We start from the raw sequence: 27,382 nt of genomic DNA, 5'->3' as shown, positions 1-27,382 counted from the left end.
AATTGAGAGAGACCAGAATAATCCACTGAGTGCCTCAGTCAGTGATCATGCAAACTGATGGTCTCCTCATGCACCATTGGTTCTAAGTGTACAGGGAACCTGTATCCATATCAAATAAGAGTTGAGATGCATGCAAATCATGAGTTAAATCAGCTTTCCTGTGGAGTGCAGGTAGCTGATCTGAAAATAATCCCGATTTGTGTTTCCCATCTCAGCAGTGAAAGCCGAGCCTTCATGTTTTTTTCAAAACTCTTAACATCAAGCAGAAGTTTTTCTTTATGGTATGAAACTGTTTGTGTGAGTTTGAGTGATTTTTTTGCCAGCAGCATTTCAATATTTGTTGTAAAGATCAAATTAATTATTAACCAGCACTGGGCATCAGATTTCAGAGCCATGACCTGAACTTCGTAATCTTCTGCAGGATCGCATCAAAAACATGTCAAATTATTTACTTCTCTTGGCCTGTTATGACCTTGAATTAATCTACTGCCAAATTTTCCCAGTTGGAAAGCCACAATGGCAACCATGTGCTGGCCTCATGTAAATTTTGCAGTTTATTCTGGCGATGTTTGATCCTGATTTGGACACTCAAATCAGCATTTCATGATCTTCCAGCAGAAATTTGATGCATGTAGAGGAATAGTTCTCTGAGGGTTGTAGGGCTGGATTTCACTATTAACCAATTTAAACCAAAACAGTATCATATTTTGTTTTCATTTTTCAAAATACCTCCAGTTTCCTAATGTACTTTTAATCAATGACTAATAATTTATAATTCGTCATCAAGAATGTGGTGCTGGAAAAGCACAGCAGGTCATGCAGCATCTGAGGAGCAGAGAATCAACGTTTCAGGCATAATCACTAGATCAAAGGGCTTATGCCCAAAACATCGATTCTCCTACTCCTCAGATGCTACCTGACTTGCTGTGCTTTTCCAGCACCAAACTCTCGAGTATGATCTCCAGCATCTGCAGTCCTCACTTTCTTCTAATTTATAATTTGGAAGGAACTGACAATGATGAATACTCTGCAGATAATTCTGATTTCTTCATAAAGCTGTTTTTTATAGGGAGAGGTAAGATGATTTTGGACTGACTTTCTTCTGGGATGTCAGGCCAGAAACCGCTCCCAATCCCCCAGATGCACTCCACTTAAATCACAACACTAATCTCTACAGTGGCAAGTTTCTGAGGCATCCGATCTACAGTCACTGAGGAAAATGCTCCCACCATTAAAGTAATCCTGCATTGCAGCTTGTGAGTCTTGGTCTGTAGAAAATTTCCAGTCTAGAAAATTCCTTTCGATGCCTGCCACATAGAGTTTGAGATGGACAGAAGTTCTAAGTGCCCAGGATTCATTACAAGTTGTCAGCTATTGTCACAGCATTTCTAAGTTTAGTCAGAATTCCTGACCCTATCGCATTTGTATTGCACATCAGATTCATCAATTGGCTTGATATTTTCAAGCTTTTAATCTCTATTAATAGATCTCATTATCATTAGTACTCACTTTTAAGAATTGACTAAAAATTCAGCAAATTAATATAACAAGTGCACCTTGTTTATTTAGATGTCTTATATTTTAGTGATGATATTTTACTTGCTAAAAAAAGTTGTTAAAATTCACACAACACCAGGCTATAGCTACCTTATGAAGGAGTAGTGCTCCGAAAGCTTATACTTCCATATAAACCTATTGGACTATAATCTGGTGTAGTGTGACTTTATCCATCCCAGCTCAATACCAGCACCTCCACATCATAAAAAAAATGTAGTGGACACCAATGTAGACTTTTATGCTACACTTCATAGTTTCTTAGAATAGCCTACTGTGCCAGATGATTCCAAAATGTAATAGTTGCTCTCACAGGTTCAACAGCAGGTTTATTCATGCCTCGTCTAAAAGATTTTATCATTTCCTTCTGGTGATTCTTGGATCATTTCCTAAAAAATCTTTTATAATTATTCTGACACTGTGATATCTGCTCAGCAATTGATCTTGACATAAGTTTCTTGCGTCAAGTTGTGCCATCTCTAAGATCACTATCTCCAATTTCATAATAATGCCCAATCTCACCCATCTTAACTTATCTTCAAATGAAACCCTGATCCATGCCTTTATCATTGTTAGACTCATCTAATTTAAAATCTTCCTTGCTGGTCCCCGTCATTCTACCTTCTGTGAATGTGAAGTAATCAAAGTTCTAATTCCTCTGGGGTGATCCCTATCACCTCAGTATATACTGACTTCCATTGGCTCCTGGTCAAATAATATCTTGATTCTAAAATTCTTAACCTTGCGTTCAAATCCTGCCATAGCCTCATCCTTCTGTATCTCTGTAATTTCTTCCAATGCCACAACTTCTGAGATATTAATTCAAAAATGAAACAGTGAGAGTACAAAGCCAACATGTTCCCGCAAAGATCAAGGTTGGGACCCACCAGCGCAGAGAAATCTGGAGGTCAAGGAATGTACAGGATTCGATAAGGGAAAAAAAGGGAAGTTTATAGTAGGTACCCAGGGCCAAAAAACAGCAGACATTTTAGAGGTGTATAGGGAGTGCAGAAGGGTACTTATAAAACAAGGTAAAAGAGCAAAGATGGGTGTGATTAAAAAAAAGATGATTCAGGTAAAGGAAAATTTAAAGGTCCTTTGTACATATATTAGAGGCAAGAGGATAATCAAGGAAAAGAGCAGGGTCCATTAGAGACCAACATGGTAATCTGTATGTTAGGGTCGGAGACATCAGTAAAACTTGAATAAGTACTTTGCATCTTTATTCACTATAGAGTAGGAAAGTATAGATATGTAAATCAGCATTGAGGTCTATGAGAAAGTTGAGCAAATTCGCATTGATAGGGAAGGAGATAGTAGTAGTTTTAGCAAGCTTAATATATTCCTGAGATGCTGCCTGGCCTGCTGTGCTTTGACCAGCAACACATTTTCAGCTAATATTGGATAAGCCCCAATACACTTTTAAGATATGTTCCAGACTGCTATGGGAGGAAGGGAAGAAAGTTGCAACATTTACTTTCAAATCCTGAATGGTCGCAGGACTGGAAGACTGCTAATGTTGTACAGTTATTCAAGGAGGATGGTAGGGATAAATCAAGGAACTAAAAGCCACTGAGCCAATCTTCACTTGGAGAGACAAGGATTAATCAAGGATAATAGGCATGGTTTTGTCAGGGGAGATCATGTCTGACAGGTTTCATTAAAGTTTTCAAGGATGTGACTAGATGTGTAGATGAAGGTTGTGCAGTTGATGCAGTCTACATGGACCTCAGAAAAGCTTTTGACAAGGTGTTATGTGAAAGATTGGTCTAAGACCCAGGGGATTCAGGGCAATTTGACAAATTGAATCCAAAGTTGGCTTAATGGAAAGTGGCATGGAATGTTGTTCAAAGGTTGTTAATGTATCTAATGGCATCCTGCAGTGTTGGGTCCCTTGTTTTTTGTAGTGTACATTAATGTTTTCAACATGAATGTTAGAGGTTTGATCAGTAAGTCCACAGATGACAGAAAAATGTAGTGGTGTGGTAAATAGCAAGAAGAAAGCTTTGGGAGTTTATAGGACAATATAGAGGGGCTGGTCAGGTGGGTAGAACAATGGCAAATGGAATTTTCTCCTGATAAGTGTGAGGTGATGAATTTAGGTAAAAGGTAAAAATACATGATAAATGGTAGGGCCCTAGGAACTACTGAAAACAGAGGAACAACAGTGTATATGTCTATAGATCCTTGAAGGCAACAAAGTAGGTGGATAGTATGGTTAAGAGGTATATGGAATACTTGTCTTTATTCATTGAGATGTTGAATACAAAAGCCAGGTAGTCAGAATGGAATTAAACAAGATGTGGTCAGGGCCAAGTTGGAGTTCTGTGTGCAGTCCTAGTCATTACACAGTAGGAAGGATGCGATTATACTGGAGACGATGTAGAAGAAACTCATGCACATGCTATCTGGGCTGGATTTTTTTTTAAAAAGAAAGAGACTAGATAGGTTGATGTTGTTTTCCTTGGAGCTGAGAAGGCTGAGGAGTGTCCTGAATGAGATATACATAATTATTAAGGGCATAAATATTTCTTAATCAATTTGTTCAGATATATTATGACACAACACGAAAGGAGGACTTGAACACAGGTCTTCTAGCTCAGAGGAAGGGTCATTACCACTATGCTAGAAGAGCTGTAAGATAAGGTGGATGAGATTGAATGTTTAATCTACTTGGTCTCACCCAAACCGATCTACCTATCAATTACATTTGTTGGAGGTAGACCACCATTGGGCTCTTCTGGAAATGTCCTGTCATCACATTGAGGACATCTTCCATAACATAGTGTGGCAGTTTAACAGTGTTGCATGGAACAAATTCAGATCAGATCCAGCAACTTGAAATTGGGCAATCATGAGGAATTGTGAGTTATAGGTAGCAACGGAATTATATTCAACCCACCATCTGTAATATCTTGGTCTTATCACTTAACCTTCCATTACCATCAAGCCTGGTGAACAACCTTGGTTAAACTCCTTGAGCTTTATCATTCATTAGAACAAGAGCAATTAAGAGGCTGGAAATTCTGTGGTGAGTAACTCACCTCATTGAACAGTCAAAAAGCCTGTTTAACATCCAGAAAGCATAAGTATGAATGACAAAGCTCTGACAACACATAGAACGTTTGACAAATGGACACCTCACCTTCATTCCCTTCCAATTGAGCACACATTGGCAGTGGTATACACATTCACATGGTGCATTGAAGCAACTCATAAAGTCTATTTTGACAACACTTGCCAAATTCATAGACTTCCACCTTGAAAGACAAAGTCAGGAGGCATATGAAAACACCATCACCATCACCTCCAAGCTACATAACTTCCTGACTTGGAATTATACTCCCATTTTTTCACTGTCTCATCACAAAGTCCTGTATTGTAATTGTGTTTGAGAGGGTACAAAGGAGATTTACATGGGTATTACTGTACAGTAATACCCATTGAGTTATCAGATAGACAAGGGTTGTTTAATTTGGAACAGAGGCAGCTGAGGGGAGATCTAATTGAATTGTATAAACATTATAAAGAATCTGGCTAAAATGGATAGGCAGGCCCACTTCTCTTGGGTTAAGGGTTCCATAACCAGTTAACATAGATTTACAGTAAGGCAGGTAGATGACTTAGATTCAAGTCAAGGGAGCAGTTTTGAATTGAAAGGGTGGTGGGATCTGGACCTCTCTGCCTAAGACACTAGTAGACACACAAGTCCTCATAATGTTATTTTCAAAACATGGATATGGATATGCACTTGAATTATTGGTCAGAGCATGGAGTATAGGAGCTGGGAGATCATGTTGCGGCTGTATAGGTCATTGGTTAGGCAACTTTTGGAATATTGCGTGCAATTCTGCTCTCCCTCCTGTGGAAGGATGTTGTGAAACTTGAAAGGTTTCATAAAAGATTTACAAGGATGTTGCCAGAGTTGGAGAGTTTAAGCTTTAAGGAGAGACTGAATAGGCTGAGGCTGTTTTCTCTGGACCATCGGAGGCTGAGGGGTGACATTATAGAGGTTTATAAGACCATGAGGGGCATGGATAGGATAAACAGACAAGGTATTTTCTCTGGGTTGGGGGAGTCCAGAACTAGAGGGCATAGGTTTAGGGTGAGAGGGGAAAGATTTAAAAGGGACCTAAGAGCCAACTTTTTCACGCAGAGTGTGGTGCGTGTTTGGAATGAGCTGCCAAAGGAAATGGTGGAAGCTGGTACAACTACAACATTTAAAAGGTATCTAGATGGGCATGTGAATAAGAAGAGTTTAGAGGGATATGGGCCAAATGATAGCAGATTAATTTAGGATATCTGGTCAGCGTGGACGAGTTGGACCGAAGGGTCTGTTCCCGTGCTGTACATCTGTATGACTTTATGATCCTATGACATTCAAGGCCTTAAATCGAGGTCTGGACAGTAGGATCAGACTGAGTAGCTCTTTGTTGGCTAGCATGATCTCATTGGGTCAAATGCCATCCTTCAATATTGTAACATTTTATGATTCTGTGATTCTATGAATATAGCACATGATAAGTGATATTAAAAAAACACATTTAGCACATAGTTCTTTTCCTTATTTTAATAATTTGTTTTCCTGTTTTTAGATTTAGATAAGTATGTTTTCAGCCTTTTCTCTTAACTGATGTTTTACTTTTGGTTCAGCTTAAGGGAAGAATTACTTAGGCTAAACATTTGCAATTCATCACAAGCAGCTTCGGGTCACTTCTTGCCATTAATAATATTTGTCAGCTACAGTCGACACGCTTTGCACTGGCCACAGCTTTCTTGCACCCAAGTACTGAAGGAGCCTGAGAGGCAGGTGGAGGTGCATACGTATGTGTCGATTGCTCTGTTCATGTCAGACCACATCATTATAATGCTTTATGACATCAATCTGCGCATGCTTGAGATGGAATTCTTCATTCTCTCTGCAAGTTTGATTACCACGCGTGGAAGGCCGGTCACTGTGTTGCACATTCTCCACTGCTACTCAATCCTTCTTCTTTTCAATGTCCCTTGAGTCACAGTACCTATGTCCAGCTGGATAGAGCTTGGAGAGGACTGCATTCTTCAGTGTGGCCTTTCCACTATTTAACTCTTGTTCACTGTATTAGCCCAATGTTCTGTCTATATGGTCCCAATAAAATGCATAGAAACAAACCCTTTAGCCCACCATGTGTATGCCGACCAACAAATACCAAATTACACTCATCCCACTTACCTGCACTTTTGTCCATAGCCTACTATATACCCTGACATTTTAAGTTCCATATTTCTACTACCCCTGTGTGAAAAATGTTTTTCTCAGATCTCCTCTCAATCACTTCATCCTCACCTGAAACGTATGTCCTCTGATCTTAGATATGCCTACCAGGGAGAAAAATTCACATGATCTACCCTGTCTATTCCTCTCATCATTTTGTATACCTCAATCAGATCTTCTGATAGCCTCCTCTGCTCCAAGAAAAACCAACCCAACCCATCCAATTTCTCCTTATAATTAGACTTTTCATTCCAAGCAACATCCCGGTGAATCTTCTCTGCACCCTTTCTAGTGCAATTATATCCTTCTAATAGTGTGGTGACCAGAACTGCAAAATTCTACCTGTGGCCTAGCCAATGCTTTATAAAGTTGCAACAAGATTTCCTTATTCCTATATTCTACACCCCCACTAATAAGGCAAGCATCCTGTATGTCTTTTCACCACCCTCTCTACATCTGCCGACACCTTCAGGGGTCTATGGACTTGTATGCCAAAGTCCCTTTCTGCCTAAGTACTAACTAGGAATTTACCACTCATTAGACATACCATTCCATTACTAGACCTTCCACCTCACACTTATCAGGATTAAATTTCATCTGCCATTGCTCTGCCCAATTTACTAATGGACCTTTATCCCTGCTAAATATCTAATGCCTCCTCCTTATTAATTTTAACATATTCTAACCATCCCAAATGAAATTCCAGGCTATAATGTCTTCTCTTCTGTGAGTATAGATGATAAATATTTGTCTAATACCTCATCCAGCCCCACACTCAGATTGAGCCTTTAGGCTCTACTCTTTCTCTGGTAATCTTATAGAACATAGAACATAGAAGGATACAGCGCAGTACAGGCCCTTCGGCCCTCGATGTTGCGCCGACCGAATCCTACCTAACCTATACTAGCCCAATAACTTCCAAATGCCTATCCAATGCCCGCTTAAATGACCATAAAGAAGGAGAGTTCACCACTGATACGGGCAGGGCATTCCATGAACTCACAACCCGCTGTGTGAAGAATCTACCCCTAACATCTGTCCTATACCTACCACCCCTTAATTTAAAGCTGTGTCCCCTAGTAACACCTGACTCCATTAGCGGTAAAAGGTTCTTAGTATCTACCCTATCTAAACCCCTAATCATCTTATACACTTGTATCAGATCTCCCCTAAACCTTCTCTTCTCCAATGAGAACAGCCCCAAGTGCCTCAGCCTTTCCTCATAAGATTTTCCTACCATTCCAGGCAACATCCTGGTAAACCTCCTCTGCACTCGTTCTAAAGCTTCCATATCCTTCCTATAGTATGGCGACCAAAACTGCACACAATACTCCAGATGAGGCCTCACCAGAGTCTTATACAACTGCAACATGACCTCAGGACTCCGGAACTCAATTCCTCTGCCAATAAAGCCCAGTACACCATATGCCTTCCTCACAGCACTATTTACCTGGGTGGCAACTTTCAGAGATCTGTGTACATGGACACCAAGATCCCTCTGCTCATCCACACTACCAAGCAGCCTACCATTAGCCCAGTAATCCATCATCTTGTTATTCCTACCAAAGTGAACGACTTCGCACTTAGCTACATTGAATTCCATTTGCCACATTTCCGCCCAGCTCTGCAACTTATCTATATCCCGCTGTAACCTACCACTTCCTTCCTCACTATCCACAACTCCACCGACTTTTGTGTCATCGGCAAACTTGCTTACCCAGCTTTCAAGTCCTTCCTCTAGATCATTTATAAAGATAACAAAAAGCAATGTTCCCAAAACAGATCCTTGTGGTACACCGCTAGTAACTGCGCTCCAAGATGAACATAATCCATCAACTACTACCCTCTGTCTCCTTCCAGCCAGCCAATTCCTAATCCAAACCTCTAATGTATCCTCAATGCCATACCTCCGAAGTTTTAGCATTAGCCTACCATGGGGAACCTTATCGAACGCCTTACTAAAATCCATATACACAACATCTACTGCTTTACCCTCGTCCACTTCCTTAGTCACCTTCTCAAAGAACTCAATAAGGTTTGTGAGGCACGACCTGCCCCTCACAAAACCATGCTGGCTATCCCTGATCACGTTATTCCTACCCAGATGTTCATAAATCTTATCCCTTACCATTCTCTCTAAGACTTTGCCCACCACTGAAGTCAGACTCACTGGCCTATAGTTACTAGGGCTATCCCTACTCCCTTTCTTGAACAATGGGACCACATTCGCTATCCTCCAGTCCTCTGGTACTATTCCCGTTGACAATGACGACATAAAAATCCAGGCCAATGGCTCTGCTATCTCCTCCCTAGCTTCCCATAGGATCCTGGGGTAAATGCCATCAGGCCCAGGAGACTTATCTATATTCATCCTTTCCAATATTCCCAAAACCTCTTCCCTGCATGTTTCCAGGGCATCCATTCTAATTATTTGTGATTCCATATTCACATCAGCAACAGTGTCCTGTTCCTGAGTGAATACTGATGAAAAGTACTGATTTAATGTCTCTCCAATCTCCTCCGCCTCCACACACAACTTCCCACTACTATCCTTGACTGGACCGATACCTACCCTAGTCATCCTTTTATTCTTGACATACCTATAGAAAGCCTTTGGGTTTTCCCTAATCCTACCAGCTAAAGACTTTTCATGTCCCCTTCTCGCTTCTCTTAGCTCCCTCTTTAGCTCCTTCCTGGCTACCTTATAACTCTCAATCGCCCCTACTGAACCTTCACGCCTCATCTTTACATATGCCGCCTTCTTCCCTTTCACAAGGGACTCCAATTCCTTACTAAACCACGGCTGCCTCACAAGGCCCTTTACACCATGCCTGACTGGTACATACCTATCGAGGACACGCAGTAGCTGCTCCTTGAACAATCCCCACATCTCATTAGTGTTCTTCTCTTGAAGCCTGTTTTTCCAATCCACACATCCTAAGTCATGCCTCACTGCATCATAATTTCCCTGCCCCCAGCTATAGCTCTTGCCCTGCGGCGCACGATTATCCCTCTCCATCACTAAAGTAAAAGTCACCGAGTTGTGGTCACTGTCCCCGAAGTGCTCACCTACCTCCAAGTCTAACACCTGGCCTGGTTCATTACCTAGAACCAAATCCAATATAGCCTCCCCTCTTGTTGGCCTGTCGACATATTGTGTCAGGAAACCCTCCTGCACACATTGTACAAACACCGACCCATCTAATGAACTCGAGCTATAGCTCTCCCAGTCAATATCTGGGAAGTTAAAGTCCCCCATAATAACCACCCTGCTACCTTCACTCTTTTCCTGAATCATCCTCGCAATATTATCCTCTACTTCTCTAGGACTATTAGGAGGCCTGTAGAAAACACCTAACAGGGTGACCTCACCTTTCCTATTTCTAACCTCAGCCCAAACTACCTCAGATGGCAAGTCCTCTTCCATCGTCCATTCCACTGCTGTGATACTATCTTTGACAAGTAATGCCACGCCTCCCCCTTTTTTACCCCCATGTCTGATCCTACTAAAACATTTGAACCCTGGAACATGCAACAGCCATTCTTGTCCCTGTTCTACCCACATCTCTGTAATGGCCACAACATCGAAGTCCCAGGTACCAACCCACGCTGCAAGTTCACCTACCTTATTCCTTATACTTCTGGCATTGAAGTATACACACTTCAATCCACCCTTCTGGTTACAGGCACCCTCCTTAGAGATCGCTGCATTATTCCTAACCTCCCTACACTCAAGGTCCTGTACCCTAAAGCTACAGTCCTGGTTCCCATGCCCCCGCGGAGTTAGTTTAAACCCTCCCAAAGAGCACTAGCAAACCTCCCCCCAAGGATACTGGTGCCCCTCAGGTTCAGGTGTAGCCCATCCTTTTTATAGAGGTCCCACCTTCCCCAGAAAGGACCCCAGTTGTCCAGAAACCGGAATCCCTCCCTCCTGCACCATCCCTGTAGCCACGCATTTAACTGCTCTCTCTCCCTATTCCTCGACTCTCTATCACGTGGCACGGGTAACAAACCAGAGACTACAACTCTGTTTGTTCTAACTCTGAGCTTCCAACCTAGCTCCCTGAAAGCCTGTCTGACATCCTCACCCTTCTTCCTACCTATATCGTTGGTGCCAACGTGGACCACGATCTGGGGCTGCTCCCCCTCCCCCTTATCTTCTTACTCTTAATGTATTTATAAAATGCTTTGAGGTTTTTCTTAATCCTAGACACCAAAGCTATTTCATGCCCCCTCTTTTTCTTCATAATTTCTTTTTTAAGCAATCCCCTATACTCAATGCACTTTGGAGGACCTTTCCTGTTTTTATACGCTGTACTTGACATAAACTTCTTTATTTTTCTTTATCAACTCTCGATGTGTCTTGACATCCAGGGTTCTCTGAACTTATTGCCCTTGCCCTTCACCCTTAGAGGAATTCAGAGTGCTGAATTCTCACTGTACTACTTTTAAAACACTCTCACTTTCTAAATGTGATGTGGCAATGCATCTTCAGAAGAAGTTAGCCCTTCTGAAGAGTTATCAGAGCAACCTCTGCTAAGTTGAACTTATACATGTGGAGACTCTGTTAGAGATGAAAGATTGGCATTGAGGTAACAGTGGTGCAATTTACTGTAAGGAAAATTATCATATTGAAATCACTTTCAAAACCAAATCAGACTATCTAGGTCATTCATAATTAATTGGGTCACCAGATACTTTGGGCTCCACATTTGTCAACTCTGATTCCCAGGTAAGCTGAAATCCCACCCTTTGCAAGTATTGCCTCTTCTACATTTGTATGTTGGGAATTGTGGGGATGGCTTCCACCAGCTCTCTACCTCTCATTTAAGGCAATGAAACCATAAGTGGTTTCTTCCTTATACTGCTAGAAAAGACTCCTGGCTGGATTTAATGGTGCACATGTTGGTGGAGCCATCATCAGATGTAAGAGTGCCTGTGTGGGATTTCCGATGTTAGGAAGTCCTCCCAAGTATACTTAGGAACCGATGGGTGATGATGAATTTCCTAAATCCTGATTAATTTGTCTGCAGCCATGCTGACATACTCCAGATCCACAGCAATCTTTACTGTCCTCTAGGCAGTTACAGTGGGCAGTAAATATTGACCTGAACCATGATGCCCTCATCCTGTGAATGAATAAAAAAAAGTGGGGTGGGGATGGTGAAGGTGGAATATGGCTCCTGTCTTTCATTGACAGGTACTAAGTGCCCAGTCGAGGAACATTACATTCATTTCATAGGAATAGTTGGGCAATAGATTACTGGAATAGCCAAGTCTGATGGTAACAAAATCATAATTGACATGTTGATGTCAACAATCATGACAGCAGTCAGTAGTGTAACATTGTTGAGTAGTTTAGCTTCAGGCATCGTTGCAAAATTGAACCTAATTCTTTGACAGTGTTCTGCATTTCTGACATGATGACAGTGTAAACACTTTGTATGTATTATATTGGCTGTAAAATGCCCTAAGATTTATTGAGGTCCTAATTAATTACTGTGTGTGTATAAAAGTTCTTCCTCTTCCTTCATAATTTCCTATTACTAACAGAGCTGATAAATGTGAGTAGATGAATAATTGGGACATTAAGAATAAGGTAGTTTATACACAATGTGTATTAAGGTTCTCTTTTGAAATAATGTAGTGCATATATAAGTATTATTTATCTATAAATAAATAATTACTATATTACTTTGCATCTCTTTTACCTGCTTGGGCAGAAGATGTTTAGAATGTCTTATGTAGTTTTGGTCAAAGGTTAAAAAAATAAAAGTTTTTCTAAATATTGGAGTCATTCCCTGATTACTGGGTTACCAGGTCAAAGAACATTCATTGCGGAAAGTATAACTCCTCTGCACACTAGATCAAGGAGGGAAAAGTTCCTGAAGTTACCGTTCCTAATTGCTTTCCTGCAAACCTAACTGGTAAGCACAGACTGAATTTTCCAGTGCCATGGGGTCAAGAATCAATGTGTTGTGATTTGATAATTGCAATCCTGGAGCAACCCCAGCCTCTTACATCTCCAAGGACAGTCTATGATTTTCAAAATTATGACTTGGGGGTTATGGTGGAGGAAATCAGAGAATCTGCTCACTTCCAATTAATGGCCCCTTAGCCTCATTAGAAGCCTTAATATTGAGCTAGTGAGTTTGGTATCAGTATCTCTAACAGAGATTTCAAGGACTGGAGCAGCCTGGTGTCTGTTAGAACACAGCTAACAGGTTCTCTTGGAGAGATTTTTGTTTATAATTATAATTATTGGAAAGTTGGTGTTTTGCGCTGGTATGTATGCATTATCCTAGACTTTCCCTTTCTCTTTCTGTCTTGTACATTTATGCTACTAACTTCTAGAAAAATTGCATGTATCAATAAATCCCGATATGGTTGGGTGGAGCCAATGCAACTTTAACATTAATTCTTCCTTAAAAATTATCTTGTTTAACAATTGTGTGTCTTTTCTTGCCCTGTTTAGTGATCCAGTGTTGATATTTCCTTGTGTGGATCGACATGTCATATGCTTGGATTGTTTCCATCTATATTGCGTGACACGGCTGAATGACCGGCAATTTATCCATGACCCAGAACTTGGATATTCCCTCCCCTGTGTGGGTAAGTGCTATTACTGTACAGATGTTTTGCCATATGAGAGTATTATATTGACTAAAATGACAAAAAAAATGAAAGCAGATTTCTCCCTAACTCTATTTTTAAAACCTTTATTACTCTACAATTAAATAAAAAAGCGCAGTTGAATAATTTGGCTGCAAATATTAACATGAAAGAGAAGAGAGAATTTATATTCTAAAAAAGAATATGATGGAGTTATTCATTCATCAAGAAAGATTAAAATTGTTCTATCTTGAGAAATATTTATGTTTATGTTCATGCCTTTCTTTTTACATTGCAACCACCACTCCAACCCATAAATTTCTTGCTTGTAGAATTCAGTTCTTAAGCACCGCTGTTTTCCAGTTCTATCCTAAATAAATGATAGATAATTCAGAAGTGTATCAGTTTAGAACCTGCTCACACACAGTATTGAACTACTCACATAGCTAGGAATGTGCTCCTCTGAGAAAGGATGAGAAGGCAAACTTGTTACCAAATGGTTGAGATGAATAATATAGATGCATTTGAGGAAAGCTACACAAACAGCAAGGGAGAAAGAAGTAGAACGTTATGTTGATAGGGTGAAATTAAGTAAATAGAGCTTCAAGAGGCTTTTGTGGAATATAGACACAGTATTGCAGCAAAATAGCATGTTTCTATGTTTTACATGCTAGCCACATTTATATACTTTCCATGTTTGCTGCAGTATTAATTTTTAACATTTCTATTTAATTTTACTTAATTGTTATAAGGTGAGAGAAGATGGTTAGAATAGCTAATCAAAGTCAAACTATCAGAGTTTGATTTATTTATATGCTTGATTTATTTCAAATTTTTTTGCTTCAGCATTAATTTCTTTTTGCTTCCTGGTTAAAAATAAGCACTTGAGGACAGCTATTCTGGAGACACTGTTCCTTCAGTTCATGTCTAATAGAGGTGATAGATTAAATCTTCTTCTGGCCTCTGGGATATCCCCTGCATACTTTTGCTGCTTAGAAACTGTACACATGACCAACATGTCACTTCACACACCATTTTTGTATTTTTACGTGCATGTCTGGTTCACAGATCAATTTCAAGCTATATTGAATTGCCTGAAGAGTATGGAAGTACTTAAAACTTAGTCAATCATTGATAACAGCTACAGCTATCTACTGGCTCTCTGAAAAGAAAAGAACAGGAGATGCTCATTTCAATTTCAAAGAAGAGTGCCCCATCAATCAATGTATGGATGGTTAAATGTTTTTCAAGTTCAGATAACCTTTCAAGTGTCAAAAACAGTTTACTTAATCAACCAGACCTATTTAAATTGAGGTAGAAAAGATGATTGCGGAGTTGACAGGACATGTGCTTTCTTCACTGGAAAAGCACTGTAATGCGTGTGAACAAGGCTGTTCAATACCAGTAAGGACAAATCTCTATACGTTGCTGCATTAAAAACATACCTACTTTGTAATACCGCACCTAATCATGATATTTGAAGCTGTGAAATTACCTTATACTTATCTTTCATTAGACTCCAGACTCCACGGTTGGCTTTCCATTTTCTTCACATACTCTCAAAACTGGCAAGTTTTTCATGTGCTTCCAAAACCCAACACCATCAGACAAAAATAATGTGAGGAAGGAAATTCCTTTTTCATTCCCTGGTAATCTGACCTTAGAAGAAGTCGGTGTGCATTTTATACACTAGATATTCCTAATTCATAAGAAGGCCAGAAAATCTTCTGTTTTTGGGAATGTGAAAGAAAATTAGATTTCCTGCAAACATAACTGTGTGGCTATTTGTAGACACAAGTGTACTTTCCTGTCCAAACAAAATTTCGTCCCACATCACAGTTTAATAACTAAAACAAAATTTCAAGTACAGTGAAGAACATGTTCACAGTTCTGGTTTCCAATTGCAGAAAGAATTTAGAGGGTCTATAGAAGTTATAGAAGGATGATAGCAGTAGACATTGCCTGTCACAGAAACACCCTGTGTGCAAGGCACTGAACCAGTACAAGAGAAGCCATAGAACAATTTGAGTTCCTGAAACTCCACTAAATCTAAGTGGGTTCAGAGATATTTGGCTTTGCCTGCTTCATAAATGAATCCAATTCCTGCTGCCAGCAAGTGGAATTCCTGCATTGTATCCTTCCCATCTCCAATTTAATTGGGGACAGCTTTCTTAATGTCAAAAATTCAATTGATGTATTCCCAACTGATTCTCTTGCCACCCTTCAACTCCACTCCAGTCGTTCCATCATGCCTGTTTCAGCTCATGGTTCCACTGATTGACAAGTCCAAAACTGGAGACTATAAATATGAGATAGTCACTAATAAATTTAGTATTTAATTCAGAAGAAAAGTCTTCACATAAAAATTAATTAGAATGTGAAACTTTCTACCACATGGTGTTTTTGAAGTAGGCTTGGAGCTACATTAATACACAAAGAAGAAAGAAATAAACATATACAGAACAACATCAATTATCCAAATTTCGGATTATCTGAACAAGATCTCAAAGTCCTGTAAAAATGTTATCCATTATCCGAACAATCAGTTATCAAACAATCAATTATCTGAAACAAAATATTCCCTCCCTGTCTCATTTGGATAATCAAGGTTGTTCTGTATTGATAGGGTAAGGTGAATTAAAGTGGGATGAAGCTTATATGGAGTAGAAATGTTTGTATTTACCTGTCGGATGGCTTGTGCTTATCTGTATATATTATGTAATATAAAACACAGCAAGCAACCCAGTTGTAACTCAAACTAAAACATAAAAGGTAAAATCACGAATTCTATACTCTTGCCCAGACACCATGTTCGTAGGATGAAGACAAAGGATTACAATGTTGATTGATTGACTAATCTATTGTTGTCGCATGTGGTGAGATACAGTGAGAAATGATGCTGATTAATTGATGTGCAATAACTTTGAAAATACAGTCATTTTGGGCGTGATGGAATTGGTTAATGTACTTATATTCTGCATTCCTTTCACAACTTTTTCAGTTCCATTTGTTCATTATTTGTTAGTATGCAATGGAAACAAAGTGTGTCATAAAGACCTCCAATTTTGAATGTGACTTTATCACTTATGGATCATCTTGTAAGCCAATTAGTGGAATGTAAATTATGTCCCATAGGTCATTGTTATATAGATTGCAAGATTGTTTCTCTTCCCTAAAGAATTCTAACCTTCATTTACTGGTAATAGCTTCCCATTATCACTTTGTTTGGATTGGTCTTGATTCTTCATTGCAGTATGACTACACAGTTAATCATATGGTCAAAGCTAGTTGCTGCTTGACACTTATTATAGGCCAATCGTGTACTATAAGAATTACAGGATTCGTCTCTCCTGAATTATTTTTCACTTCCCATTTATATAAGAACTTTTTGATAAGGCTGATATCCATTGGCTTTGGATATTATTATGCTGTGCAACGAATGGCATGTAACATACTTGACTCCCAAGATCCTTATCATAATGAAGACTGAATGCATTCTAATTAATTTGTCATTATGTTCTTTGAGATATAAAATCAAAATAAATAAAAATGATCAAAGTTTATCAAGGTGTGCCAAGAATGTGTGACATTTTACAAAACCAAATATGGATGATCTTTAATCATCTGAACCCAAGAACGGATTACATGTTACAGTCATTTGTGAATTATTTTAAGAGTTTGTTTCAGTTGTATGTAAGGGGTTTCATTCTAGGTTACTTTTATTGCCTGCATTAGTTGCAGCTTGTCAAACAGTCCCAAATTCTTGACGCATTGATACATAAGGGTATTAACAGCTTGCGACATCAGTAATCTAGATTTATTAGGGAGGAATCTAAAATTCATGACTAAGAAATTGTGTTGTATTATACATGCAATATATTTTTAAAAATCATTTTAATTGCATTTGCCTTCACAATTGCTACAGCAAAGGATGATGAATTGATTTAGTGGTGGTTGTCATTTGCCTCAGGCATCTTTGGAACTTGTGCAAAAGGGAAATATATGGAGCTTGGAGACCATAAATATTTATATCATTAAAGGACATGGTGTACCACACACAAAGAAGGTTTTTATTTAAAAGTGTCTGAAATACATTGGTCTCAAGTGCAGTTTTTCCAAGTAACCTTGCCTTCTAATTCATGCACCGCACTGATCTATTTGCATAAATTTACTTTTCTTTCATTCCAAATTAATTTTTGGTCCGCAGAGTCCATATGTGAAAACAGCAAAGCTATTTTCATAGGGAACTTTAATAAAATAGATTGAGAATCGCTATGTAGTTCATATAATGGAACGGGATTAACATCAAAAGCTTACATTATGATGATGTCAGAGTCACATGACTGAGCAGAGGGCTGAAAGGGAGCAGAGGCTCTAACTTAGTTTGAAGATAACGAGTGTATGGATCATGTTGTTAATAAAGTGTTCTTGCAGGCAGTTCCACAGACTCCAGCAGAGTACCCTTGGGAGACTATAGAGAGTAGACTCCAAACCCACAACTAAACAGTTCAGAATCTAACTTGATATGTACCTGGAATTTTTGAACAGGCTTTTCTGTGGGTAAAATCTGATTGAAGATTTGTAGCTCGGGTATCCGTTGTTGTGGTTCTGCTCGCCGAGCTGGAAGTTTTTGCTGCAAACGTTTCGTTCCCTGGCTAGGGAACATCATCAGTGCTGTTGGAGCCTCGTGTGAAGCGCTGCTTTGATGTTTCTTCCGGTATTTATAGTGGTTTGTTCTTGCCACTTCCGGGTGTCAGTTTCAGCTGCAGTGATTTGTATGTGGGGTCCAGGTCGATGTGTCTGTTAATGGATGTTCTTGCCGTTTCCGGGTGTCAGTTTCAGCTGTAGTGGTTTGTATATGGTGTCCAGGTCAATGTGTCTGTTGATGGAGTTTGGGGATGAATGCCATGCTTCTAGGAATTCTCTGGCTGTTCTCTGTCTGGCTTGTCCTATGATAGTGGTGTTTTCCCAGTCAAATTCATGTTGCTGGTTGTCTGAGTGTATGGCTACTAGAGATAGCTGGTCGTGTCATTTTGTGACTAGCTGATGTTCATGGATGTGGATTGTTAGCTGTCTTCCTGTTTGTCCTATATAGTGTTTTGTGCAGTCCTTGCATGGTATTTTGTAAACTACATTAGTTTGGCTCATGCTGAGTATTGGGTCCTTTGTTCTAGTGAGTTGTTGTCTGAGCGTGGATGTTGGCTTGTGTGCTGTTATGAGTTCTAAGGGTCGCAGTAGTCTGGCTGTCAGTTCTGAGACGCTCCTGACGTATGGTAGAGTGGCTAGTCCTTTTGGTTGTGGCATGTCCTCGTTCCTCGGTCTATCTCTTAGGCATCTGGTGATAAAGTTGCGTGGGTATCCGTTTTTGGCGAATACCTTGTGGGTGATGAATGTAATTCCTAGAGAAGTAGCACAAATAGGTAAAAAAAAACATCATGTGTACCCATTTTGTTCATGTTATTTAATGAAGTTGCTGATAGGAGTTGGGATAACTTGTGAAATTCTATCCCAATGCCATCTGTTTTATAACCAAAAGCGTTAGCAAAGCTATGAGAATGGTTGCCTATCATAGTTCAAGACAAAAGACTGAGCGAAACAAAGAATCAAAAATCTGGTCCAAACAATCAGCAAATATTTAGAATAGAAGGCAGGGTAAGGATGAGATATGACGTATTGGAGTTAGAGGTGAGGGTGGGTCGAGGAAACCATGGAAATTATATGGTCTGTTTGTCAGGGTGGGATTCAACAGTACTAAATCAAACATACAATTCAAAAAGGAAAATAAGGGAATGAAGGAAGAGCTGGAAGTAATTCTCATAACATGATTGAATTTTACAGTTGTTTTGATAGAGAAAGAAAAGTGCATCAAAGACTAGTGATTTAAACTTAAAATGAAGGCAATTACAAGAGCTTGGTGATAGAATTGACTAGAGTGAACTGGAAAATTAGGTTAAATAGTAAATCCGTAATGTGACAGTGGCAGACATTTAAGGAGACATTTCATAACCTTCAGCAAAGATACATTGCAATGAGAAAGAAAAAAACTCTAGGGAAAGGATGCATCATTTGTGGCCAATTGAGGAAGTTAAAGGTAGTATCAAATTGAAAGAAAAAGTCTATAAGATGATATAAATGAAAAATAAGATTAGTGGCAAGTCAGAAGGCTGGTCAGAATATAACCAGCAGCAAAGAATCACTATAAAACATAATGAGGGAGACATTGAAGTGGGAGAGAAAGCTAGCCAGAAATACATAAGTAGATAATAAGAGCTTCTCCAGGAATTTAGTGAGTGCTATCCCTCTTTAGAATGCAATTTTTGGGTAATTAGTTGTGAGGAAATCATGAAATAATGGATACATTAGACAAGTATTTTCTGGATGTCTTCATTGTAGAAGACACAAGTAATGTCCTAGAAATATTTGTAATTCAAGAGGTAGGAAAAAGGTATGTCTATCTTTATCACAAAGGGTTTTGAAAGCATTCCTACCTCTGAGTCAGGAGGCCTGGGTTCACATCCTTCCTGCTCCAGAGGTTGATTAGAAGGTATCTAAATATCTACAAGAGTAACGGTGGTTTGTTTCAATTGCATGGAACTTACGTGATACTCACACCTTCTACAGTTTTGGTTCTCTTTTTGAAGGAAGGATGTATTTTCCATAGCAGGAATAAAATAATTCCAGCAAGGGTGGAAATGTCCTTCAAGCAGAGACTGAGGTGACTGGGTCTACATTCCTAATATTTTAGAGGAAAGAGTGCTGATTTCACTGAAACTTTAAAAATACTGAAGGCACTAGAAAGGGTAGATGCAGAAAGCCTGTTTTCCCTGGTTGGAGTGTGTGGAATTCTAAAAACCAGAGAATATGGTCTCATAATAAGGAGCTAGCCATTTAGGACTTGGAAAAGGAGGAGCATTCCAAATTCACTAAAAAACAGCTAAGTGTCAATTTGGAGAGTTTCACGGAAGGTTTCTCTCCATGAGTTCTATCAAGTAATCTCATGCAATTCTCTGCTGCTAACTTTATTAAGTATGCATCACATCTCCCTAGCATCCTGCTTGTGCTAAACAATGGCTGAAATACTCACCATTGTAGGAACTTTCCAGGATTTTCAGCACCATATTTAAAGCCCGATATGCTCCAGGTCAAACACTGCCAACCAGAAACTGCCTTACACAGTACACATGGGTGGGAGAAAAATGATAAACCAAAGCTTTTCAGGGCATAAGTAGGAAAAAACCAAAAAGCAACAAATAAATGTATTGTTATTTTTGCATCATTAATTGTCTGACTGACTGTCACTGTAACTGCAGCTACAATAGTCAAGCCATAAGGGCTACCTATGCTTAGCGCCATACCATCTTAGAACTAATCTAAGGGAGTACTACTCTTTCTCAGCATAGGAAAGTATTTCCCATTGTTTGTTGTGGGAGCACTACACGCTGGAAAGCCTTCAAACAATTGTTTGATGCAATGCAACATTGTGAGCCTTCAAGTTTAAATAAGGCAATAAAGTACAAAAGGACAAGGCAAGACAGAGATGATGTGAGCATTCAACCATACCCAAAGTGAGTGAGTACTAAGAGAGAAAATGAGAAACCCTGCAAAGTTCCCTGATCGAATACATGACACAATCCCTTGCAGCAACGTTCTAACAGTAGTTGACAGTGTACTCCAAAGAGTAACATTGAAGTGGAGAATTCTTTCTATGTATTTCAGAGACATGCCATGATGTTGGGGTAAGGCAGGTGTGCATCTGATGCCAACCTCCATGAATAAGTTATTATTGGTGGTTGCTACCCAAGGAATGTACCCTGAGATGTTGGGGACTGTTGGCCTAGTTGTAAGTCTAGAGGAGCAAACAATGAGCTGTAGCACACAGGTTTCTCTCTCTAACCATGGTGTCAAAATTGCCACCATCTAGTTCCTCTCTGATGTGTAGGTGAATTGGAAAATGGGCAGAAATTAGGTAAAATTAGATACTCACTTGGCAAATAGATCTCTTGCCACTCACAAAAAAAATTCTTGTCTCATTATTCAAAAAATGATTGCAGAGTCAGACTTTCTTTTCTCAACATCAAGAATTTCACTTTTCCAATCTTGCCATATTTTCCCAACTAGCTTGCCATTGCCCACATAGTTCAAGGGCTTTGAAAATTCAACCCTATGTTCCTAAAGGAAGCCTAATATTTAAATGGATTGAGATTGCAGAACTGTGCAGTACAGAATGAGCTGGCTATCCAGGTGTAAGTCATAAAACATTAGTCTGCAAGTTCAACATGTGACAAAGGGTGGGGTTATGGGGGAAAATCATCTGTTGATGTTAATTGTGAGGGAATTGGAATATAAAAGTGGGGAGGTTTTACTGTAATTGCACAGGGTACAGCACTGTCTTTTGGTCTCTGTCTTCTAAGTTTGGACAGCTTGGGTGCATAACCATGGGACTTCTGAAGAATGAGAGATCATCTTGTCGCAGCATATAATACACTGAGAGGTCTTGGCAGGGTCATACAATCAGAAAAAACCCTTTGACCCATCAATTCTGTGCCTGTCAAAGAAACGAACACTAACTATTTTCATCCCATTTTCCAGCACTTGGCCCATATAACAAGTGTATATCTGAATACTTCTTGAATGTTATGAGGGTATCCGCCTCTACCACCCTTATGGGCATTGAGTTCCAGATTCCTATCATCCTCTGGTAAAAATGTTTCCTCACATTCCATCTAAACTTTCTGCCCCTTGCCCTAAACCTATCTCCCCTTGTCCAGGGTGGCTGTTCAAAGAATACTTGAAAGAATACCCTTTGACGGGAGAAACTAGAATTAGGGGCCACATTTTAAAATAAGAGGCCTCCAATTTACATTCCCTCTTATATTTATTTCTTTTTGACAGACGTCCAAGGTCTGTGTTCCGAGGTCTGTGCATGGCAATAGTTTACAAATCCAAAAGTGAATGCTGGGAACAAGATAATTTATTTCTCTCATAGAGTCATAGGTCTGCTGAATTTTTTGCCACAGAATTTGATGACGGAAGCAGGGTCATTGATTATTTTTAAGGTTGAGTTGCATAGATTTGTGAAGTAGGCTGAAAGTTAGAAAGCAGTTTTACTATTAAGGAGGTAATTTTAGGGTGGAGGAAATGCTGAAAAGTTTGTCTGGAACTGTTGTTCAAATTTCTACTGTTTTTAATGAATATTAACAATGATTCAACAACAGAGAGGCCAATACCTGAGACCCAGGAGTAACAGTCTTTCTTATGAGAGAGAAAGTTGTGGATTCAAGTCCCACTTCAAATGTCTGAGTGTATAATCTAAGCCGCTGTTCAGTACAGCACTGAGAGGATGATACATTGTTGGAAGAGTTACCTTTTTGCATCCCTTAGTGCTGTGGGTTCATTTGCAACTACCCATCGTTTTAAACAACTTATGTAGATCACCATTCAACCTCTACAACCCTAGGGAATATAAGCCATGTGTATACAATCTGGCAAAAGATTTACTACAATGGACACTAAGAACCTGTTTCCTTGCATGGAGAAAGGTAAGAAGGCACAGCTACTGCTAGTCCTTTCAGGATGAAATCAGAAAGCACGTATTTACTTCAGGTTTAGTGAAAATACGGAACTCTCTTACCTCATAAGACCATCGCACCGGGGTTGATTAAAATTTTCAAGACAGAGATAAATAAATGCTTGTTAGGTATGGGACCGGATGATATAAACCAACAGTAGATCTGATCCAAAGTCAACACTGAGTTAGAAAGGAAAGCAAAACTAAAACCTGGTTGCATTTATTGAATACTCTCAGATGAGGGAATGGAGATATAAACAAAGTAAAGGAAAGTAAAGCAGTTTTGAACAATTTTGCATTACTTTAAAAATGAATACCTAGTCCAGTAGACAGAATTTTTAAGGAATGCTTAAAGGGTTTGTAGCAGAAGTCAGCATAAGGATGAGCAGTGGATACTTAAAACAACAAGTAAACTACCTAATAAACTAAATTTACCTGACAAAAATGGTTTGAAACACTTGGAAGGACTAAATTAAACTATAATCTAGGCACTTTAAAGGATAAAATCTTTGAGTTATGGAAGTGCTTCAAACTTTGACCGCAAGTTTGATCAAGAACAAGTCCACACATTACTTTATTCCATGAGAGCAGTCGCAGATGATGTATAGCAAGACAGTGAGATATTACATAAATTGAAGGAGTCTCTGATAAAAGGCCTTTAACAATTATGTCAACTTGAGAACTAACAAAATTCTAGAAAGGGCCTAATTTAATAGAAAGGTCCAAAAACCAGGTGAACAGTAGATAGTTTAAGACAGAATTACTATGCAACTGCATTGCAGTAGTTATTGATGATGAACCCCTATCAGACTTACTGCATGGTGAGACAAGCAGAGGTCCAGAGGTAGGTCATGCAGTTTTAAGAGGTGAAGAAATCTTTGTTTCAGGAAATGTAGAACATAGAACATAGAACAATACAGCGCAGAACAGGCCCTTCGGCCCTCGATGTTGTGCCAACCTATGAACTATTCTCAGTTCGTCCCCCTACACTATCCTATCATCATCCATGTGCTTATCCAAGGATTGGTTAAACCTCCAGTGATCATAGAGTTCCTCAAGACTGTAAAAGAATCACCAGAGGAAAAGGTAAAACTGGAAGAAAAGTACAAACACCATAATGCACTGCCAATACTACAGCACCTAAAAGACCCACAAGTGCAAACTGTTCTGAAACAAAGCAGAACGCTATCACCAAAAGAAAATTAACCATTTTTGGATAGATTTACCAACATAATATCTTTATCTTCAAAGTTATAGGTGAAACTTCATCAGACATAAGAGTTATTAGTCATAAAGTCATACAGCACAGAAAAGACCCTTAGGTCAAACCAGTCCATGCTGATAATAATCCTAAACTAAACTCGTCCCACCTACCTACACTTGGCCCATATCCTTCCAAGTATTTCCTATTCATGTATTTATCTAAATGTGTTTTAAACCTTGTAACTGTAGCCACATCCACTACTTCATCCGGAATTCATTCTACACATAAACCACTCCTTGTGTAAAAAAATTGCCTGCTGAAAATGTGTTGCTGGAAAAGCGCAGCAGGTCAGGCAGCATCCAAAGAGCAGGAGAATTGACGTTTCGGGCATGAGCCCTTCTTCAGGAATGAAGAAGGGCTCATACCCGAAACATCGATTCTCCTGCTCTTTGGATGCTGCCTGACCTGTTGCGCTTTTCCAGCAACATATTTTCAGCTCTGATCGCCAGCATCTGCAGTCCTCACTTTCTCCCCAAAAAAAATGCCTCTCGTGTCATTTTTAAATCTTTCCCCTCTCACCTTAGAAAAGTTTTCCCAGTCTTAAAATCTACACACTGGAACAAAAGACACTTGCCATGCATCTTATCTATACCTCTCATGATTTTATAAACCTCTGTAATGTCACCTCTCAATCTCCTGTGCTCCAGTGAAAAACGCCTCAGCTTATGCAGCCTGTCCTTCCATCACAAACCCTCCATTTCCAGCAACATCCTGGTAAATCTCTTCACAACCCTCCAGCTTAATAGTATCCTTCCTATAACAGGATGACCAGACCTGGACACAGAATTCCAGCAGAGGTCTTACCATTCTGCGCAACCTCAACATAATGTCCCAACTCCGATATTCAGAGGTCTGAGCAATGAAGGCATGCATTCTAAATGCCTTCTTAACCACCAGGCAGTATCAGAAGGTAGAGAAGTCAACATTTCAGGTATAACCTTTCTTCAGGTTATGTCCTTCTTCAGGTTACACCTGAAACATTGACCTCTCTCTCCCCTGATACTGCTTGGCTTGCTGCGTTCTTCCAGTCTCCTGCTTGTCGACTTTGGATTTGTGCTTCTGCAATTTTTTTGTCTTTATCTATATGGAAACTTCAAAGAATTATGTATCTGAACCCATGGTCTCTCTGTTCTACACACAACCCATGGTCTCTCTAGAACAGAGAGACCATGGGTTCAGATACATAATTGTATAAGTCTTGTCTTTGTTTGTTTTACCAAAGTGTAATACCTCACATTTATCCAAATTAAACTCCTTTTGACACTCTTCATCCCATTGACCCAATTGATCAAGATATCTTTGTAACTTTGATTACCTTCTTCATTGTCCACTATATCATCAAACTTGGTGTCATCCACAAATTTACCAACCATGCTTCCTATACAGGAAGTCTCCAGGTTACGAACAAGTTCTATTTTCCGCTATTTGTAAGCCGAATTTATGTGTAAGTTGGAACAGATATGGGCAAACAAGTCCACCCGTTCATTAGGATGAAACATTGTAGATAAGTCGGATTTTTAAAAATAATTTTTAAAAATGAGAAGCCAGAGGTCAGTTCGTAAGTATGGGACATTCTTAAGTCAGGTGTTCGTAACCCAGGGACTTCCTGTATTCTCATCTAAGTCATTTATATAATTGACAAACAAAAGTGGACCCAGCCCTGGTCCATGTGGAACACCGCTAGTCACAGGTTCCCAGTCTGAAAAACAACCCTCTACCATCAGTCTCTCTCTGCTGTCATTAAACCAATTTTGTATTTAATTGGCAAGCTTACCCTGAATCCATGTGATCTAACTTTACGAATTAGTCCACCATGCAGAACCTTGTCAAATGCTTTACTAAAATCCAAGTAAATAATGTCTAATGCTCTGCCCTCATCAACTTCCTTGGTTACTTCCTCAAAAAACTCAATCAAGTTTGTGAGACACAATTTTCCTTGCACAAAACTATGATGACTATCCCTAATCATTCCTTTCCTCTGAAAATGCATATAAATTAGTGGGCGGCACGGTGGCACAGTGGTTAGCACTGCTGCCTCACAGCGCCTGAAGACCCGGGTTCAATTCCCGACTCAGGCGACTGACTGTGTGGAGTTTGCACGTTCTCCCCGTGTCTGCGTGGGTTTCCTCCGGGTGCTCCGGTTTCCTCCCACAGTCCAAAGATGTGCGGGTCAGGTGAATTGGCCATGCTAAATTGCCCATAGTGTTAGGTAAGGGGTAATGTAGGGGTATGGGTGGGTTTCGCTTCGGCGGGTCGGTGTGGACTTGTTGGGCCGAAGGGCCTGTTTCCACACTGTAAGTCTAATCTAATCTAAAAAAAAAATCCTATCTTTCAGAATCACTTCTTACAACTTACCCACCACCAAAATCAGGCTCATAGATCTATAGTTCCTGGGCTTCACCTTATATCTCTTCTTAAACAAAGGCACAACATTAGCCACTCTTCAGTCATTCAGCGCCTCACCTGTATTTATAGATAATACAAATATTTCTGAATGAATAAAGGTATTGAGGTTTAGTCAACGATAAGATATATATATATATGAATGTATATATATAAACACATGAACAGTATTAAGAATGTAGGGGCATTTTTAAGACAGAGATCAGAAAGGCAAAGAAAGGATATGAGATAACCATGGCAAATAAGGTTAAGGATAATCCAGAGAGATTCTACAACTACTTTAAGAGCAGCAGAACAACTAGAGAGAGAGTAGGGTCCCTTAAAAATCAAAGAGGTTATCTTTGTATTGAACCTTAGGAGATGGGAGAGATGTTAAATAAATATTTTGCATTAGTTTTTACTGTGTCGAAAGAAATGGAAACTAGAGAACTCAGGGCAACATATATTGATGTTTTGAAAACAGTTCACATTATAGAAGGGCTGTAGGTCTTAAGAAAATATATAGGTGGATAAATCTCCAGGACCTGATCTAGTGGATCCCAGGACTTTGTGGGAGGTTAGGGAGGAAATTGTGAGGCCTCTTGCAGGAAAAAAATTAAACAAACTGCAACAGAAGAGAAATAGAAAAATGTCTTTAGTTAGATCAATTACCTTAATCATACATTATGGAACACAGATATGTCATCCTATCATATCACCAATTTTGGAAGCAAATTACTGCAGGTGC

At 39.5% G+C, this 27,382-nt stretch overlaps 1 protein-coding gene across 1 annotated transcript in view; it reads left to right on the top strand.

The window, feature by feature from the left end:
* The window catches only part of prkn (parkin RBR E3 ubiquitin protein ligase), a 1,131,251-nt gene that overhangs the window by 708,057 nt on the left and 395,812 nt on the right, over positions 1-27,382 (top strand). The window contains exon 7 of the mRNA XM_060831013.1: positions 13,284-13,420. Within this exon, the coding sequence (XP_060686996.1) occupies positions 13,284-13,420 (137 nt within the window). The remainder of the gene's footprint in view (positions 1-13,283; positions 13,421-27,382) is intronic.

Source organism: Hemiscyllium ocellatum, chromosome 10 (genome assembly GCF_020745735.1).
Source record: "Hemiscyllium ocellatum isolate sHemOce1 chromosome 10, sHemOce1.pat.X.cur, whole genome shotgun sequence".
NCBI classification, from domain to species: Eukaryota; Metazoa; Chordata; class Chondrichthyes; order Orectolobiformes; family Hemiscylliidae; genus Hemiscyllium; species Hemiscyllium ocellatum.
The sequence above is the reverse complement of the archived record's forward strand: the minus strand, read 5'-3'. Positions and strand labels throughout refer to the sequence as shown.